General features: G+C 35.4%; 1 protein-coding gene across 1 annotated transcript in view; it reads left to right on the top strand.

The window, feature by feature from the left end:
* unc-104 (kinesin family member unc-104) overlaps window positions 1-18,870 on the top strand; it is a 211,127-nt gene that overhangs the window by 140,181 nt on the left and 52,076 nt on the right. Inside the window, exons 16-18 of the mRNA XM_089090220.1 lie at window positions 4,334-4,521; window positions 7,213-7,418; window positions 18,228-18,323. Coding sequence (XP_088946346.1) covers window positions 4,334-4,521; window positions 7,213-7,418; window positions 18,228-18,323 — 490 coding nt within the window. The remainder of the gene's footprint in view (window positions 1-4,333; window positions 4,522-7,212; window positions 7,419-18,227; window positions 18,324-18,870) is intronic.

Raw genomic sequence — 18,870 nt, 5'->3', positions numbered from 1 at the left:
AAGAAAGTAAACAGATTTTTTTGCGAATGGTATCAAGTTTTCCATTATAGGTCAGCTAGAGGAGTTATGAAACTAAATTAAATACTAATTTTTGTGCCCAGATTTTTAAAAGGGTGTATGCTGTTAAAAATTGCTGAAAAATGTTCTCCAGCATACAAATAGCAGGCCAAACTATAAAGTCTTAAAAAAAAAAAAGATTTAAAGTATTATTTTCTTTTTCCCTGAAAAGATTATGTCAATATAAAACGAACAGAAATTAATTAAAAAAAACTTTTTTCCACAAAATAAGTTTTTCAAAGAAAATTAAAGAACTCCATTAAACAAAAAATGAGCAAAACTAAAATCAAATAATCTACCAAGCGTGAAACTACCACAAATCAGCATCGATAAATAAATGAAAACCAAAACGAACTGAAATTACAATAATTAACTGAGTCAAACTCAAAACGAGCAGAAATTAACATAAGTTGGGTACAAAACCCCTATGCCTTCCCGAGGCAAGAACAAAAATTGAACTTTACTGAAAAAAAAAAAATGAATGTGCATTGTCAGTTTAATATACATATACTGATATTTAGTAATCAAAATGTTAATATTATTTTATTTATTAAACTTATAAAAATAAAAACATTTATATTTTTTCAGTAAGGTGCAAATTTTGTTCTGGCCTTGAGAAGGCATAGGGGTTTTGCGCCCAGCTTATGTTAATTTCTGCTCGTTTTGAGTTTGACTCGGTTAATTATTGTAATTTCTGTTCGTTTTGGGTTTCATTTATTTATCAATGCTGATTTATGGTAGTTTCACGCTTGCTAGATTATTCGATTTTAGTTTTGCTCATTTTGTGTTTAATGGAGTTCTTTACTTTTCTTTGAAAAACTTATTTCGTGGAAAAAGTTTTTTTAATTAATAATCTTAAATGGGACATACATGTTTCTAATATTGTTAAACAAGGAAACGTTTCATTATCTATGTTAAAATTTTTAAACAAATTTAATTGCCCCAAGATGCAGTCCCTCCGTGTTTATTTATCATTTATCAGGCCGCTATTAGAATATGCATGTCCGGTCTGGCATTTGCATCTTTCAAGCGAGCTTAGTGACAAAATTGAGTTGGTCCAAAAGCGTTCGCTCAGGATCATCTACAAAGAGAGCAAAATTCCATACTCCTTCCTCCTTAAATCCGCACATATTACTACGTTATAAGAAAGGAGAGAACAAATTTGTTGGCGTTTTGCTAAATCCGCAATATCTAATCCTCCTACTGAGGACATCTTTCCTGATTTACATGACTAAATTAGACCCCGTCTCCCCCACTTAACTTCCTTGGCAATTCCAACGTTCACCTATCCACACTGTTACTTATAGGTTCCAGAAAAGTTTTATTCCCTTTATTTTTGCGTAACTCAACAATTCCTGAACTATGCTCTGTACCAAAATTAACTCTCCCGTCCCTTATTTTAGTTGTTGTGTATGTTCACAATAATTATGCGTCATTTTTTTCTCTTTATCTTTGTTACTTTTATTTTCCCTTTTGTTGATATTTATTTATGTTAAATTTCTATTCTGACCTTTATTTTAATTTTCTTTTAATTGTATTCCTTTCTTTAATTGTAAATATATCTTTTGACAATTAATTTGGCTTGATTTTAAGTTTTTATTTAATTTAATGTATTGGACCTTTAACACAATTTTGGCAATTATTTTCTTCTTGACTCTGGCTTTATTTTACAAAATCCCCCTTCTTCTTCTATTCTTCTATGTCTAGCGCAGCCCTGCTTGAACTTCTTATCAAAAATTTTTATTCTTTTTTAGTGTTCCCCTCCTTGTAACATATTTTATTTATACATTGTGATCTTTCTATTTGTTTTTGTCAAATGATGTAAATTTGTCTCTATCATAGCTTACGTGATCTGTTGGGAAAACGGTGTTATATTATCTTATCTTACCCAGAAGTAAAGACAATAAATAAAAGTTCAAATAGGGATAAAATCCTTTTAATAGACAGTGATGATAGAAATTCACAAAAATACCAGATATTTCGGTCACATATACAGTGACCGTCATCAGTAGTAAAACTAAAATAAAACAATTTAAAACAAAAGTTTATATACTAAATCAAATAACACTACATATTGTTTGAATCTCTAATTCTTTTCAAAGCAAAGGCGGAAGCTATTCTCTTTGACCTTCTTGGATTCGGTTCATTAGCGTTCAATGATATAACATTTGGACAAAGGTCAACTACATTGGGTGAATTGAACTTTACTCTCTCAGATTTTAATAAATTATCATAGATAGAGTCCAGCCCATATTCACCTGTATCACGATTCAAAGCAATATTCCTGAATAAAATTTTCTTTATTTCAAGAATTTCACGAAAATTTTGCTTTAAACCCCGATCCCTAGAAATCAAAGAGACATTCTCGAACAAAATAAAATGGTCTGGAAAATTAAAAATATGTTCAGAAAGGGCTGAAGTGAAATCTTCAGACTTAGAAACTTGCTTTAAAGCCGAAGAAATAGAATCTTTATGTTGTAATAATCTCATTTCCAAACTCTGGTTAGTACGTCCCACATATGAGCTACCACAAGTACGTGGGATCTTATAAACCCCACTTTGTTGCCCCAATGAAGTTAGATCATTCCCAGAATTTAGAAAACTACCCAAAGTATTATTACTCTCTAACTTCATTGGGGCAACAAAGTGGGGTTTATCAGATCCCATGTACTTGTGGTAGCTCATATGTGGGACGTACTAACCAGAGTTTGGAAATGAGATTATTACAACACAAAGATTCTATTTCTTCGGCTTTAAAGCAAGTTTCTAAGTCTGAAGATTTCACTTCAGCCCTTTCTGAACATATTTTTAATTTTCTAGACCATTTTATTTTGTTCGAGAATGTCTCTTTGATTTCTAGGGATCGGGGTTTAAAGCAAAATTTTCGTGAAATTCTTGAAATAAAGAAAATCTTATTCAGGAATATTGCTTTGAATCGAGATACAGGTGAATATGGGCTGGACTCTATCTATGATAATTTATTAAAATCTGAGAGAGTAAAGTTCAATTCACCCAATGTAGTTGACCTTTGTCCAAATGTTATATCATTGAACGCTAATGAACCGAATCCAGGAAGGTCAAAGAGAATAGCTTCCGCCTTTGCTTTGAAAAGAATTAGAGATTCAAACAATATGTAGTGTTATTTGATTTAGTATATAAACTTTTGATTTAAATTGTTTTATTTTAGTTTTACTACTGATGACGGTCACTGTATATGTGACCGAAATATCTGGTATTTTTGTGAATTTCTATCATCACTGTCTATTAAAAGGATTTTATCCCTATTTGAACTTTTATTTATCGTCATGGAAAGGCAGTGTGGTCTCCGAAATTATCTAGAAGTAAAGACAATAATGCGTAACGTTTACGTTACGAAAACAACATTTATTATGAGAAGAAGAGATAATATTAGAAAATCAGAAAAAGAAATAAATTCAACATGAAACCTCAGCGTAACTAAATTCTTAGCATCCACTTTAGACAGTAAAATATAAATTTGAACGTCACCAATTATATTTTTGAAAGGAATTATCAATCTGGAAAGAGGATAAAGAGTATCAGTATTAAGTAAATAATTTTTACACTGCACTGCCTTTCCCTTTATAATTGAAAGGAATATATAACAAAAAAGGGGAAAATTTTCAATAAGAAAGTGAAAGTGAAAAAAAAAATTATATAAAAATAATAATAGAAGTCCGAATATTTTTCCTTCACATCCGAAAGCCTTTATCAAACGCAAAAAAAGGAAAAAAAACTAACCTAAACAAAACATATAAATAAAAAATAACTATAAAACCCTGTACAAAAAAAAAATAAAATAAAATAAAAATGAAAGGAAAAATTGACACTTAAATAAAATTCAATATGGTAATGAACTACAGCACAAAACATTAAAGTAACAGAACAAAATGTGTGATATATGTGTACTTATATAAATCCGAATTGTCTTTTGATATAGAATTTTATTGAAAGGAAACTGTCTTTTTTATTTAAAAATTCTTGTGGCTAGTATTTTTTTTTTCTTCTTTTTTTTTACCGTTGATACAGGCTTCGGGATATGAAGCCAAAATATTTGGACTTGCATTATTATTTTTGTATTAATTTTATTTTTAGTTTCTTATTGTCTTATTAAAGATTTTACCAGTTTCTAATACATTTTCGTTTTGGTTAAACAGTAGTAAGAGAAATTCAATTTATAAACACTTCTCATGGCATATGGGGACAGTGACTCAAATGTTTCATCTCATTTTTTTCTCTTTTTTTTTTTTTTTTTAAGAGAACCTAATTGTAGTTAATCCGTTGTTTGAAGCGGACACATGTTGGACTGAAAGAGAATACAGATTAGCAACTTGGGCAGCTAGTAAATGGCGAAGACATCAGTTTACATCTCTTCGGGATGATCTATGGGGAAATGCCGTTTTCTTGAAAGAAGCTAACGCCATCTCTGTAGAACTGAAGAAGAAGGTAAGTTGCTAATCTGCAAAGTTTTGCCGATACAAAAAAATAGAAGGGTCTCTGACCCCGTTTAGAATTTTAATGTCAGTCATCAACGCTTCCTTAATGTAGTTCCCTAGAGTGTCTGTCTTTGATCCCTTAAACGTTTAACCATATTTAAATGATGTTATTTCTTTCTTTTTTCTTTTTAAGTAAAATAAAGTCAAGATACTAATGCCAAAATAAAACTGACATCAGCCGTTGGTGTTTTTCTTTTCTAATCGAGTTTAAAACGTTATTTTTGAAACAAGGATAATATTATAAAGTCATAAGTTGTTTTTCTGAAAAAAAACAAAACAGATTGTTATTTTGAAATAAGATGTCTTATTTTGTATTTTCTGAAATTCATTCTCTGTCAAACTGAGTTAGACTTTACACTGTTTTGGAAACTTCATTTTCAACGCTCTGTCGTAAGATTCTGGCTATAGCGTGAATTGAAAAGAAGTCACGTAAAAAAAACACTCGTCTATCAGCAAATATAGAGGTTTAGGAGAAATTTGACCTCTAAATATTGATCAAGCACTCTCCTTGAATGCTTAGCAGAAATTAAGTTATAAAGACCGTTAATTTGAATAGCTACGCTTTAAAATGTTCTTGTTCTTGTGAAATTGTTCTAAACTGAAAAAGCCATCCCAATACTTAAATATGACTTCTCTTCATTTTTTTTCTTTTGGTACTTTTTTTTCATTTAACAAGAACTTACTATTTCTTTAATTATGCTATTGAAAGACTGTTTCAAATATATACAATATACACTCTCTGGTAATGAATAATAATAAAGTCCTGGTTGAATAGCAGTTTTAGCAGGATAACTGAATATATTCCTAGTGACTGTCACTTCTTTAGAACCTTCGCTCAAAGCAAAACTCTTCCTTCTTTTCTTTCCCTGTCAAGTTTTTGTGTATCTCCCCTAATATACTCATCCAGGTCTATCTCAGGCTAAAATAGTGCATACCAACCAAACTTTGCAAAAATACTTATTTGCGCTGAGGGTAAGGAGGATACTACATTAAGCAGTTCTAATTAAATTTTACTTGCTCAGGCTTAAATCAACAGAAGTAGACAATTAAACAATAAAATTTGAGAACGAGCCATGAAAAACGGAATTTAATCCGCATAATGAATATTATAAAATGTATTTGTAATTAAATATGTATTTGGTCGTGAGGAAGCACCCTTCTTTTAGATTAATAAGAAAGGCAAAATCAAAGTTGACGACTGTAAACAACAGAATAAATAAGAGAAAAAAATTGCTAATGGAATATAAAGATTCCTAAGATTTCAACTGTGTAGCCTAGGTTGGTGACGTTTTTCTCTCCTTCTTCCTCAAAGATGCAATGTAAGAATATCCTGTATAAGGTAAGGCACAGGGAGGTTTGCCTTACCAGGGAGGCGCGAACTAGTCTAATGGGAAGCCGGAATAATAGCCAGAATTGACAAAAAATCAAATTAAATTAAAACCACGCAGTCATGCGAAATATTTTAAGACACTTAACAATGGATTATTAGCTATGAAAAATCCACACATAATAGGAAAAATATTAGATATGCCAGCAGTCATTTATATGGTCAACAATGTTTGGTGAATCATATGCAAAACGGCTAAGATAAATACTGATTGCTGATAACACAGTTGGCTGAAGAATTGATGATCTATCTGCCTATCTTTCGATCAATTAGTTTCTCAGACGCGCACGTCAAACTATTTAGCATTGATGTTGTTAGACAGATTCATTTAATTACATATTTTTGATATTGTTGAAGAGAATATAAACTGAAAATGTATTATTTTGTAATCTCATTCCTGGCAAAGCCAGGTCAAGAAAAGATTTTAATATATTCGACGTTTTTTTAGTGAGAACGATTTATTGTGGAATAATTGCGTTGGGCTTTTTACAGAGGGTGCACAGTTGATGTCAACACAAAACTGACCTACAAGCCCTAATTGAAAACACCCGATGTTCGCTTAACGCCTTTGGGTGGGTTACATTAAACTTATTGAATTTTATATATTTAATATCATCGTAAAAAACATTCTTTTGATGTATCTATTGTTATCAAAATTCTTACAGTTTGCTTCCACGAACTGTTTGGCAATAATACAAAATTGTTATTAGTTTCCATTGTTTGCAAGAGTTTGTGTTAACAAGTTTTTTAGTGCTAAAAATGTTAGTGTTTGTATAAATATAAAAGGGAGACGCCATATGAACAAATATTTTAAAGGAGGCGTAACAAAATAAAGGTTGGAAACCACTGAGGTAAAAGAAACAGCACTAGACTATATAGTCCAAACCAGTGGATCTGATCTCCCTTTAATGGCCCTTCAGCCAGGAAGTGCAATGGGGAGAATATTCTATGTAGTTTCAGACGGCTAAAATAAGTAAAAAGGATGCGAAGCCTCAGTTTTATTTGTTAGTGGGGAAAAGCATGTAAATGCTTGTCACCAAAGATTCATTTTGGATCGAAAATTCACCTCCTTCTGAACCCTCCTCCTCCTTGGATTCTGTTTTATTTGTTCTTAATGTTTCTTTTTTTTTCTGAAAGCATACAAAAAAATGTAGAAGAAAATGTTGATCACTACAAGGAATTATTGCAAAAATTTTGAGTACAAAATTTGTGAAGTACCCTTCTGGATTCAAAGTATTTTATTTTATCTTTTAGGTTCAATTTCAGTTTATTTTGCTTACTGATTCAATATATTCTCCGCTTTCACCTGATCTAAAAGCCTCCTTAATGTCATCATACGATGGAGAATCTGGTGATTACCTAGGCTTATCAAATAAGCCTCAACCTCGGACTTTAGTGGCTGTAGAGGTTCAAGATACCAAAAATGGTGCTACACATTATTGGACTCTTGAGAAGCTAAGGTAGGTGCGCCGTGCCTTTTTAAGGTATAGACACTCCTTTTAATTTGATTCAAATTTTCCAAGGGTTACGTTGTATCCATGGCGTTGTCTCTGGAAGATTAAAAATGAGCATGAATCTTTGGTTTCATTTGCTGCAAAAAAAAAGTGCTGCTGGAGCAACACATTTTTTGTTTCTTTGCCGTCGCTTAAATTTTGTAGCTCTCAACCCCACGAAACCATTTAAGATGCCAAGAAAAAAGATTTCCCAAAATATTATTAAAATTTCCATAAAGACAAGCACAAACTACGTGGCTTCTGCTTAAAACCAATTTCATTCTGTATTACATGACACCCAATCCATGCTAATGCCCAAAGTATACGAGCGAACGCTCCGTTACCTTCCCCTAAACATAAAACTTCAATCTATGTTGTTATTTCTAAAAATGCAGCATTTACAAGGTAAGGCCACGTTAGTTAGCCTTGAAACATATGTGTTTTTTCCGATGCGCTCGATTAAAAAAGATAATTGCTGACGTCTACTACCGAGATTAAACACTATACTGATAATTATAAAATTGCGTCATTACATTGTATTTATTGTTTATAATTGTTGTGTAACCACTTGCATGAGAACGTTTGGTGCCGGATTCTTTTTTGTGTGGGAATGTCACTTCGATTCTTAAGCGTGGGAAAGATCCAACTAATTGCGCATCATTTAAGCTTATTATGGTTACTTGCTGGTTGAGCAACGTTTTGAATATGTCCTGCTTTCTGAAATCCTTCCAAAAGTTCATTAAATATCGAACCCATTTGGGTTCAAACCATATAAGATGCCAGCATGCACATCGAGTTCTTACTTCTTTATTACTTCAAGCACAAAAAGATAGATCTGAAGTGCATTTATGCACGTTAGATGTTTCAAAAGCTTTTGACTCGGTTTGTCATAGCCAATTGTGGTATTTTCTTACCCAGCTTGGAGTGAATTCGTCTGCTAAATCCGTTCTGCGTTTTTGGTATGCAAATTCATATGTTCGACTCCGGTCAGGAAATACTTTTTGGTAATATCCCCATTTGTTCTAGAGTTAAACACGAGGAGGGGGGTTGTCACCGTATGTTTTTGATGCTTATTTATAAACCTTATTAACTAATATTTTCCGTCGTGTTTTACGGGCTTAACTAATTTGTCTTATATTGCATTTGCAGATGATCTGTTACTTATTAGCCGTTCAAAGTTTAGCCTTGTCAAGTCGACCCAGTTTGTTTATAAACCGTTTGAAAAAATTGGTCTCATGCTTAGCGTTGAAAAGTGTGAATATTTAGTATTTAATGCCAAACACCAAAGCAGTAATCTGAGCTGTGGTTCCTTTGCAGTTAAGCTAGTTCCTGCGTTGCATTGGCTTCGGATTAATACTTGCTTCTCTCTATCAGCTGTCCGTTCTAGTGCACTTTTAGTCATTAAGAATAAACTTTAAACGGGTTATGCTAAGACTGTCCCAAATCATGGCCGACATGATTTATTCTCATAAGGCCCTGGCTAGAATTTACTCAACATATCGTGACCATTCCATTCTTTTTCTGTCAGGTTTGCGCTCATTCTTCAATAAAAGTGATATGCAGGACATTAGAGAATTTTAATATAGAAGAGAAACATCTTAATTTGACTTGACTTATGTCCCATCCGTCCTTGAAGGTCGTTTTGGGGCCTCTTCTTTAACCTGTTCATTGATATGCCTCCTGTAGGTGCATCTGTTGTCGGCCAGGCGGCAGAGTTGTGGCAGGTTGTAGGGTGAGAAATTTTCTTTCCATCTCTTCGGAGGGCGACCTCTGGGGCGAGAACCGTGTACTCGTCCATCGAAGGTTATCTTCGGGAGATGAGTGCTAGCCATGCGTTGGGTATGTCCAAGCCATTTGAGTTGTTGTAGTTTTATTTTGTCCAGTATTGTAAATTTGACTTTCAGATTATGGAGAAGCTTGGAGTTGGAGATTCTGTCGTGGTAGGTGATACCAGCGATGCGTCGTAGGGATTTGGTTTCAAAGGCAGCTAGACGGCATTTATTGTGTTTTAAGTGTCCAGGATTCACAGGCATAGATGGCGATCGGAATAATGAGGGAGTAGAAGAGTCTCGTTTTGAGAGTTGTTGCTAAGTTCTTATTCCTCCAGATGGGCATCAGAGCTTTAAAACTGGAGTTCGCTAGTGTCAAGCGTCTCTTGATGTCTTTGAGTTGGTTGTTACCAGAAGTAAGCAAGCTCCCAAGGTAGGTGAAGCCTTTCACCCACTCAATGGTATCTCCACCAAGCTGAAGGCTGAGATTTACTTGTGAATCGAGCTTGCGTGAGCAGCGCGTGGCTTTCGTTTTTGAGGTGTTGATGACCATCCCAAAGAGTTTGGTGGACGAGTGAACGCTGTTAGCCTGAGATTGTAGATCTTGAAGGGACTCGACTATTAGGTCTATGTCATCAGCATATGCTAGTTTGTCTATCACCACTCCTCCGACAAGGGTGCCAGGTGGGTTGTCTGTGAGTGAAAGAGCTGCAGTTAGGAAACGATTGAACAGCTCCGGTGATATTAGGCAACCTTGAAGCATTCCGGTAGAGGTTTTGAAGCTCTCGGTAAGTTCTTCTCCAGTCATGACGCGGATTCTGAACTTCTTATACATGTCTTTGATCAGCGAGATCAGGTTGGATGAGATACCAAAGTGAAGAAGGATGTGCCTATGACCTTCTCTCCATATCCGATCGAAAGCTTGTTTAAAGTCTATGAAAAGGTGGTAGATGCTGCGGCCATGTTCGCTATACTTTTCCATGATCTGCTGAACAGTGAATATCTGATAAATTGTTGATCTTTTAGGTTTGAAGCCGGCTTGGTATTCCGGAATGACCATTGAGGAAATGGCTCGTATACGCTCGAGCATGACTCTTGTGAGGATTTTTGCTATGTGGCTGGTAAGACTTATTCGGTGGTAGTTGTCGCAGACAGCTTTAGAGCCTTTCTTATTCAGGGGGACTATCGTGGCTTTGCACCAGGGTGAGGGGAAGTGACATTTTTCCCAAGCAGCTATGGCAATTTTGTGGTGAAGGTCAAGGAGTGGATTCCATTGGGGCCGGCAGCTTTGTTTGTTCTCAAGTCTCTGATAGCTGCTTCTATTTCAGAGTGAAGAGGGGGAGGACTTGGATCTGTAGTGGTTATGGGGAAAGTGTCGAGAATTGTTGGGTCTGGGTGGATGTCCAGATTCAGTTTAATTTTAAAATGGTTTTTCCATCGAGAGCGGATTCCGTCTGTGGATTGTATTTGGTTTCCATGTTCGTCGAGAAGGGAAAACGCTTTGATTTCCTTCTTATTGGCCAATTCCCACACTCTACTATACATGTAGTGGGGGTCTCCTTTCTTTTGAAGCCGATTCACATTGATCACACGTTTCTTTAATTAAAGTACGATGAGCACGTCTGATGGTTTTCTCTACAGCTCGTTTGAGTTGCTTGTATCGGTCCCTACTTTGTTTATCTTGCTTGTTCGTGAGTTGGCACTTTTCGTCGCAGAGGGAGATGATCTCGTCTGTTATCCAAGGTTTCTGATTGGTTTTTTGGGTACCCAGTGTGGAATGAGCGACATCACATATGATATTTGTGCTGCTAGTCACCAGGTTGTCAATATCCTCCTTAGACAGGAGAAGGGCTCGACGTGAGCTCCGAAATTTTTTCGGATAGAATGGTGGTATAGGTCATACGTGTGTTCTCGTCTTTCAGTAGATCTACTCGAAATTTGGGAATTTTCTTGGACAACTTTGATGCTGGTTTAAGTCTTGTTTTGAACCTAGACAGGACAAGCGTGTGGTCGCTGTCAAAGTCGCCACCAGCTAGCGTGACCCTGTTTAGGACGGACGTTTTCCAACGTCTAGACACGAGGATGTAGTCTATTAAGTTTTTAGCTTTTCCATCCGGTGAGGTCCAGGATGTCTTGGGGCGAGGCCTGTGCTTGAACAGTGTGTTTTTAATGACTAAATCGCTGTCTCTGCACAATTCGATAAGGCGTTCTCCTCTTCTGTTCATTTTTCCATGTCCAAATTTGCCCATTACATCTTCGTGTCCTGTGAAACGAAGTATAGGATGTATAGGAGAAACATCCTATAATACAAATCTCAACACAAACTGGATCATTGTATTCAACGCGTTCAAGAAGTCTATCCCGTAGTCTTCATGCTCCTATGTGCAAAATCACGAAATTTTGTGTTTTACCAAAAAAATTTGGGTCACGTTATCGCTTCTTTTATTTGACAGGAGTCATGGTAAGGAAGTAGTTGTCCTAGAATACTGAGAAAAGGCTCATTTGAACAGAAATTGAAAGTTATAGTGCCCTCTGTAAGTAACAAAAGAGGATGTGCCTCAGCAAAGTGGCGTTTTGTTTTGTATTTTTTTAGATTAATTTAAAAAAAAAAATTTCCACAAAATAAGTTTTGCAAAGAAAAGTAAAGAACTTCATTAAACAAAAAATAATAAATGCAAAAATATAAATTTTTTTAATTTAACAGATTTAATAAATAAATTAACATTGACATTTTTGTAAATAAATATATGTAATTTTATATTAACCTGACCACGCGATTTCATTTGTATTTTTTTTCATCTGATTGCAAATTTAGATCGCGACTGTGGAAGCCATAGGGGTTTTGAGCCCAACTTATGTTAATTTCTGCTCGGTTCGAGCTTGACTCGACTAGTTGATTCAAATTCTGCGTGTTTTGGTTTCATTTATTTATCGATGTTGATTTGTGGTAGTTTCACGCTTGGTAGATTATTTTATTTTACTTTTTTTCATTTTTGTTTAATGGAGCTCTTTAGTTTTCTTTGCAAAAATTATTTTGTGGGAAAAGTTTTTTAATTAATTTCTGTTCGTTTTATATTGACAAAGTCTTTTCAGTGAAAAAGAAAACAATACTTTAAATATTTTAGTTTTTTTTAAGACTTTATAGTTTGGCCTGCTATTTGTATGCTGGAGAAAAATTTTCAGCAATTTTTAACAACATACACCCTTTTAAAAATCTGGAGTAGTGTTTAATTTAGTTTCATACCTCCTCTAGATGACCTGAAATGGAAACTTTGACACCATTCGCAAAAAAATCTGTTTCCGTTCTTTGATAGCTTGGATACACTTACGCTATTTTGATTTGGTTAAATTTTAAGAGCAGAAGTAGCCCCAAAGGTTGGAACATAATACCCTCAGTCGTTCTTGGGATACTGCTGAGATGCCTTATTGGGAATTAGCATTAACACAATGCATTTTGATTTAATCTTAAGGCAATATTTAGTTTTTAAACATAATAGGAAAATGGGAGGGTGGGCGTGAGAGGCGGATTAGTTGCGCTCCAATCACTTTCGAATATTAAAAAGGGCATCAGCCCTTTCTATTTTCAATGGAATGAGCCTTTTTCGAAGTTCCTATGACAACTCCTTCGATACGAAGTGCCCTGGTCTAAATAACTACAACAACAAAATACATTATACCCACATCGATTTTTACTATAAAAATGTCAAGCCTTCCAATCACTTCCAACTATTAAAAAAGGCACTAGCTCTTTCAATTTCCAATCAAATGAGCTCTTTTGAAGTTTGTACGACAGCACTTTCAATGAAAACCTTATATGCCCTCTGGACATAACTTAAAACCCTTGCCCTGTGGGTTGGGGTGTGGGGGGGGAGGGCTGTCATCCTCAAAGACCTAATTTCCAGAACTTTCAACTACGTTCAACAAAATGGCTATCTGAAAATTTTGATTGGATGTGTTTGGGGGAATGCTGGGCTTGAGAGGGGGTTAGTTACCCTTCAATCATTTTTGACTATTGAATAGGGCACTAGCCCTTTCAATTTCCAATTGAATGAGACTCTTTTGAAGTTTTTACGACAACTCTACCTTTAAAAACCTTATATGCCCCCAGGGCATAATTTACAACATTTGCCCTGGGGGCTCTGGGGGGTTTGTCATCCTTAAATACAAAATTTCCAAAACTTTCAACTACGTTGAACAAAATGGATATTTCTAAACTTTGGTTGAACGTTATTGGGGAAATGGTGGGCGTGAGAGGGGGGTTAATTACTCTCCACTCAATTTCGACTATAAAAAAGGGTAATTTCAATTTATAATCAAATGATCCCTTTTTCAAGTTTCTACGACAAGGATTTCAATAAAAAACATTATATGCCCCCAGGACATAACTTTTAACTCTTGCTCTGAAGACTGTGGGGGGGAGTGTCCTGCTCAAAGGTATAATTTCCTGAACTTTAAACTGCGTGGAACCACATGGCTATCTCAAAATTTTGATTGAATGTGTTTGAGGAAATGGTGGGCGTGGAAGGGGTTATAGTTGCCTTCCAATCACTTTCGACTATTAAAAAGACCACTAGCCATTTCAATTTACAGTTGAATTACCTTTTTTTAAAGTTTCTACTACAACACTTCCTATAAAAATCTTATATGCCCCCAAGGCATAACTTACAGCCCTTGCCCTGAGGGCTTTGGGGGGGGGTTTTCATCCTCAAAGACCTAATTTCCAGAACTTACAACTACGTTGAATAAAATGTTTGTCTCAAAATTTTAATTGGATGTGTTTGGGGAAAAGGTGGGCGTGCTAGGGGTGTTAGTTGCCCTCCATTCACTTTCCACTATTAAAAAGGGATCTAGCCCTTTGAATTTCCAATCGATTGAGCTGTTTTTGAAGTTTCTACGACAACGCCTTCTATAAAACCTTATATGCCCCCAGGGCATAACTTACAACCCTTGCCCTGAGGGCTGTGGGGAGTGTCTTCCTCAAAAACATAATTTCTATCTGGAAATCAACTACGCTGAACAAAATCGCTATCTCAAAATTTGATTGGATGTGTTTCGGGAAATGGTGGGCGTTGAAGGGGTGTTAGTTGCCTTCCAATCACGTTCGACTATTAAAAAGGGCACTAGCCATTTCAATTTCCAATTGAATGAGAGCCCTTTTCGAAGTTTTTACGACAACGTCTTCGATACGAAGTGCCCTGCTCTAACGGAATAAAATAATAAATAAGACACTGTGACAAAATCGTTCTTATATGCCCCCAAGGCATAACTTAAAATCCTTGCCCTGAGGGTTGTGGGAGAGTTTCCTCCTCAAAAATGTATTTTCTATCTGGAAATCAACGACGCTGAACAAAATGGCTATCTCAAAATTTTGATTGGATGGGTTTGGGGGAATGCCGGGCGGGGGGGGGGGGGTTAGTTGCCCTCCAATCACTTTTGACTATTAAAAAGGGCACTAGCCACTCCAATTTCCAATCGAATGAGCCTTTTTGAAGTTTCTACGACAACTCCTTCGATACGAAGTGCCCTGGTCTAAGACCACCAAAAAAAAATTAAATAAATAATACATTGTACCCACATCGTTCTTTACTTAGGCAGCGCTGTTGTGCTGCCTATGATATGCAATCAGTTGATATAATATGCAATATGTAATCAGTTAAATTATTTTGAAAACTATATGCATAGCCTATAAGTTTGAAATCTTGCCACACAAAATTACCAATTTCTACTATTTTTTGCCGCAATCGTAACTTTACCAGTAAAACTCATGAGATAGCCAATCGTCTCATAATTACTGGAAAGCTTTGTGCATGCCCTCTTGGTTTTAGAGGTCATACCGCAACATGGGCTGCATTCTTCCCTAAACATGTCGAGAGTCCTTTCAAAATTAATTGCTATTGTATAGCATGTATATGAAGTATTACTAACGGTTATACGGTACTACAATATTGTACGCCAGCTATTGAGAGAGGGGAAGGCTAGTGGGTCTTCTTGTGAGAGGAGGGGGATCGCGAAAGATCAAAAAGTGTATTTTTACTGCCAGATTTGTCCGACTTTTTGTGATAGGCTCTTCCGGTTATTATTGAGAGGGAATATAACCCCTAGTCACTTTTCATTTAGAAATATGTTTAGATTGAGCATTCAATATGAGTGCTAAGGGGTTAATGGCTTTTCTATTATTTAAGAAATGTTTTTACTGAAATAAAAAACTGCTGCAGTTAGGCGGCTAGGGAGATTTCCCAGGATAAGCACTAAGCAAGTTGAAAAATGTAGACATTGGAGACTAGTTTTTATGTAAATCTGTTAATGTTGATGAGAAGTTCATATATTTATTATGTCTTATTATTTTGCTTGTTGCCATGGTCTAGGGGATTCTTTTGTAATGTCATGTAATACACTTGCTTGTGGAAATGCTGAAAAAGGTGGGGGTGGTCCCCAGGAGCTGTATTTGTTTCCACAAATTCCACCGTAAAAAATATAATCGTCACGACCTAAAGTGAAAGTTAAACTTTCACTTAAAGGCCTGGGGTGGTTGGTGTGGGACCCCCCTCCCAACTCACACTTGTATAACATTGAATAGGATAACAAAACAAACAGATAATAAATTAAAAAAGAACATTTTTTTCAAATGAAAGTAAAAAGCAACAATAAAAAAAGAATTAGCCTTTATAATAAGGGGGCAGCTACCCCCCCCCCCCGCTCAACCTCTAATTCTGCACACTAAAGTGACTTTCTTTTTCGCAGTCCTTGGAGAATGGAATTTATCTTATAGATGAGCAATACTATAAGAATCAAAAAAAAAAAAAAAAACATCGCACTACTTCAGTAATAAAAAAGATCATTTATTCATATTTTCTTTAAACGATCAAATTTTTAGTTCAAATATTTGTTTCAAAGGCAATTCAAAACAGTTGTAAAGCACCAATAATTATAAGGCGTTAGGCAGCCACATCATCTAATCAAGCTCATATTAGAAATGTTCTGATGCAACAGTTAGATATTAAGCATTTATTGTTTCCGAATTTCTGGCTTGAATACTAATGACAAAAACACCCTAAGCTTAATTGGGGGTAAGGAAGTTAATGTTCTTTTTTTTATCTTTCTGTGCCTGGGAATGCTACAAAGAGATAACTGCGACCCCTTTAAAGGGTTGTATTTTTCGATAAATTTACTTGTGCTGAAATGGGGTGTGTTGATGCCCGTCGCTGGATAGGTATGACTCTCTACATGTTTCTTTATGATTCGTCTGTGAAAGCTGTGTAAATCTTGAGAGTTCAGAAGGGACAGTCTCAGACCCCCATCCCCCCCTCCTTCTTGTGTATTTTCACTGTCTATTATTTAACGCTCTTACCTTTCGGCAATTTTGCGGACTTTTTTTGCCTTGGAAAGCTTTGTAATCCACCTAAAGAAATCCATCACCTTATTCGTTCGATTCGACACCGGATTGAAGATGCGTTTTCCAATAAGGATCCTATCGGGCAAGCAACTATAAAAATCAGAATCGGGATTGTAAGTACGGCGCTAAAAAGATGGGCTTCTAGCTCTATCTGATTCTTAGTACTTTCAAGCTACTTTGCGTAAAATCTTAATTTAGTTAAATCCGTAGATTACTTAGTAGATCAGAATTATAAAAGAATTTGTTAGGGTAATTTAAAAATTCCTTAATAGGACCCTCAGTTTCGGATAGCTCAGGCTGCAGCCGAACACATATTCAAGACTTGTGTACGGTCGACGGGGAGGGGGGGGGAAATTAAAAAAATTAAAACATAACTATATGAAAAACATTAGAGAGTAATAAAAATTTTGAATTCTTGGAAACCTATTTGCAAAGGTTCTAGAAAAATTTCATTTGTAAGTGCGACATGTAATGAGCTTCAAGAAATGACAGATATAAAACTAAACTTGAACAGAAAAATCTTCCGAAGTTGTATCGTAGCATAGCTCTTTCTATGTGCAAAGAGCAAAGTTTTTATAAAATCGCTTATATTCCTCGGTAGCTAGCTTACCAGTATAGAAAAAATAATTTTGGCTGATTAATAGGCATGGAATGGGGAGGGTGACGCTCAGGAAAATACCCTCTGAATACTGATGGTGCTGCAGTTTTTCCTTCTATAATTTTTATTTCCGAATAATTTGCCTATTTTTCGAAGCTGTTTCTTCAGTTAATCTACATAAAATTTTGTGTACGTGCCTAGTTGTAGCTAAGGATTGTTCCGCATCAAAACAAATCTGCAGCTTGATCACGGTACGTCATAGAAGATCAGCTCAGGAAAAAATAATATAGATATTACCCTAGCTTCGTTGATGCATTAAAGTTAGAGAGCCTTCTTTAACCAAGAAAAAAAATTACCTTACCAAAAAATCCCCGTAAAATCAACAATACGCTGAAAACTAAATATCATTGTAGCACAAGGCCGTATCTAGGTGTTTTTTCTTGGGGGGGGGGGGCGTATTTTACAAAGGAATATTTGGGGTGTATTTTACAAAGGAATATTTTGAGGGGGAGGTACAAAAAAACTTTAAAAAACGTATAAAGAATTTATTTATGTTCATTTTTGTTACGTTTTTACGAGTTGGAGAAACATTTCGGGGGGGGGAGGGGGGTTCAAACCCCCTACCCCCCGGGGATACGGCCATGTTGCAGCAACTAAACTTTCAAACGTAATATTTCTTTAAACTAACTTGCTTTGCCAAATCCTTCCTTGATTGACTAAACTATAAATGGCAATAAATGAAAGTTTGTATTCATTCTGATCCTAACAAAGGACTAAGGGAAAAAAGGAAAAATATAAATAGTAAAGGAATTATCATAAAAAAATAATATAAAATATAATAATAAAATAACGTAAATAAATAAACTACAAAAATAAAAAGAAAATAATAAAGGAAAAAATAGACTAAGAGGTCTCGTTCAGTTAACCTGGATATAAACTGACAAAAGCACCATTTGCGATGTCCTTTTAGTAAGAAGTGTAACTTGTAATTATATTTTTTTCATGCAAACGGATAGGCACAGACTGGAGTTAATGAGGCATATCTGCGATGAAGATTTAAGTCCCATAACACCGGAGACCAGGCCAGATGACTTTTTCCATTGCATTAACATGTGCGCTAGGCAAAAATTTACTGCTGCAACCGCTATGCCGGCTAGGTTCGTGGTCTGCCTACTGACGTGCGTAGAAATTCGCACACCTCGTTGAATGGCTTTTGTGTAGCGCATGTGCGTCACCGCATTGTGTTTTTATTATTTCTCTGCTTTTTAAGCTAAATTTAATTAGGATATTTAAAGGATAGAATAGAACTGGGAATGAAATATGCGTCAATGATCTAGAGACATAAACGATAAGGAAAAGACAATCTGAAAAAAATGAGTAATAAACTGTCTTATCTGTATTCTTATGGGGGAAAATGTTACTTCAATAATGTTGATATGGTCATGTCCATGTATCGTTATTTTTCTCGGATTTGATTGTTCTTAATATAGTTATTATAAGTATGTCTCCATTGTAAATTTTGACTGAGTAGAAAATTGGAAATTTTGACTGAGTAGAAAATTGAATATTTTGTTCAAGTATTTTGATCGTGTCTTTAAATCTGTCTTTTCTCATACAGTATCAGAGCAGTAGCTTAATGGGATTAAATTCTCTTTAAGA

Source organism: Artemia sp. Qi Xiang Cuo, chromosome 6, assembly GCF_049724085.1.
Source record: "Artemia sp. Qi Xiang Cuo chromosome 6, ASM4972408v1, whole genome shotgun sequence".
NCBI classification, from domain to species: Eukaryota; Metazoa; Arthropoda; class Branchiopoda; order Anostraca; family Artemiidae; genus Artemia; species Artemia sp. Qi Xiang Cuo.
The sequence above is the reverse complement of the archived record's forward strand: the minus strand, read 5'-3'. Positions and strand labels throughout refer to the sequence as shown.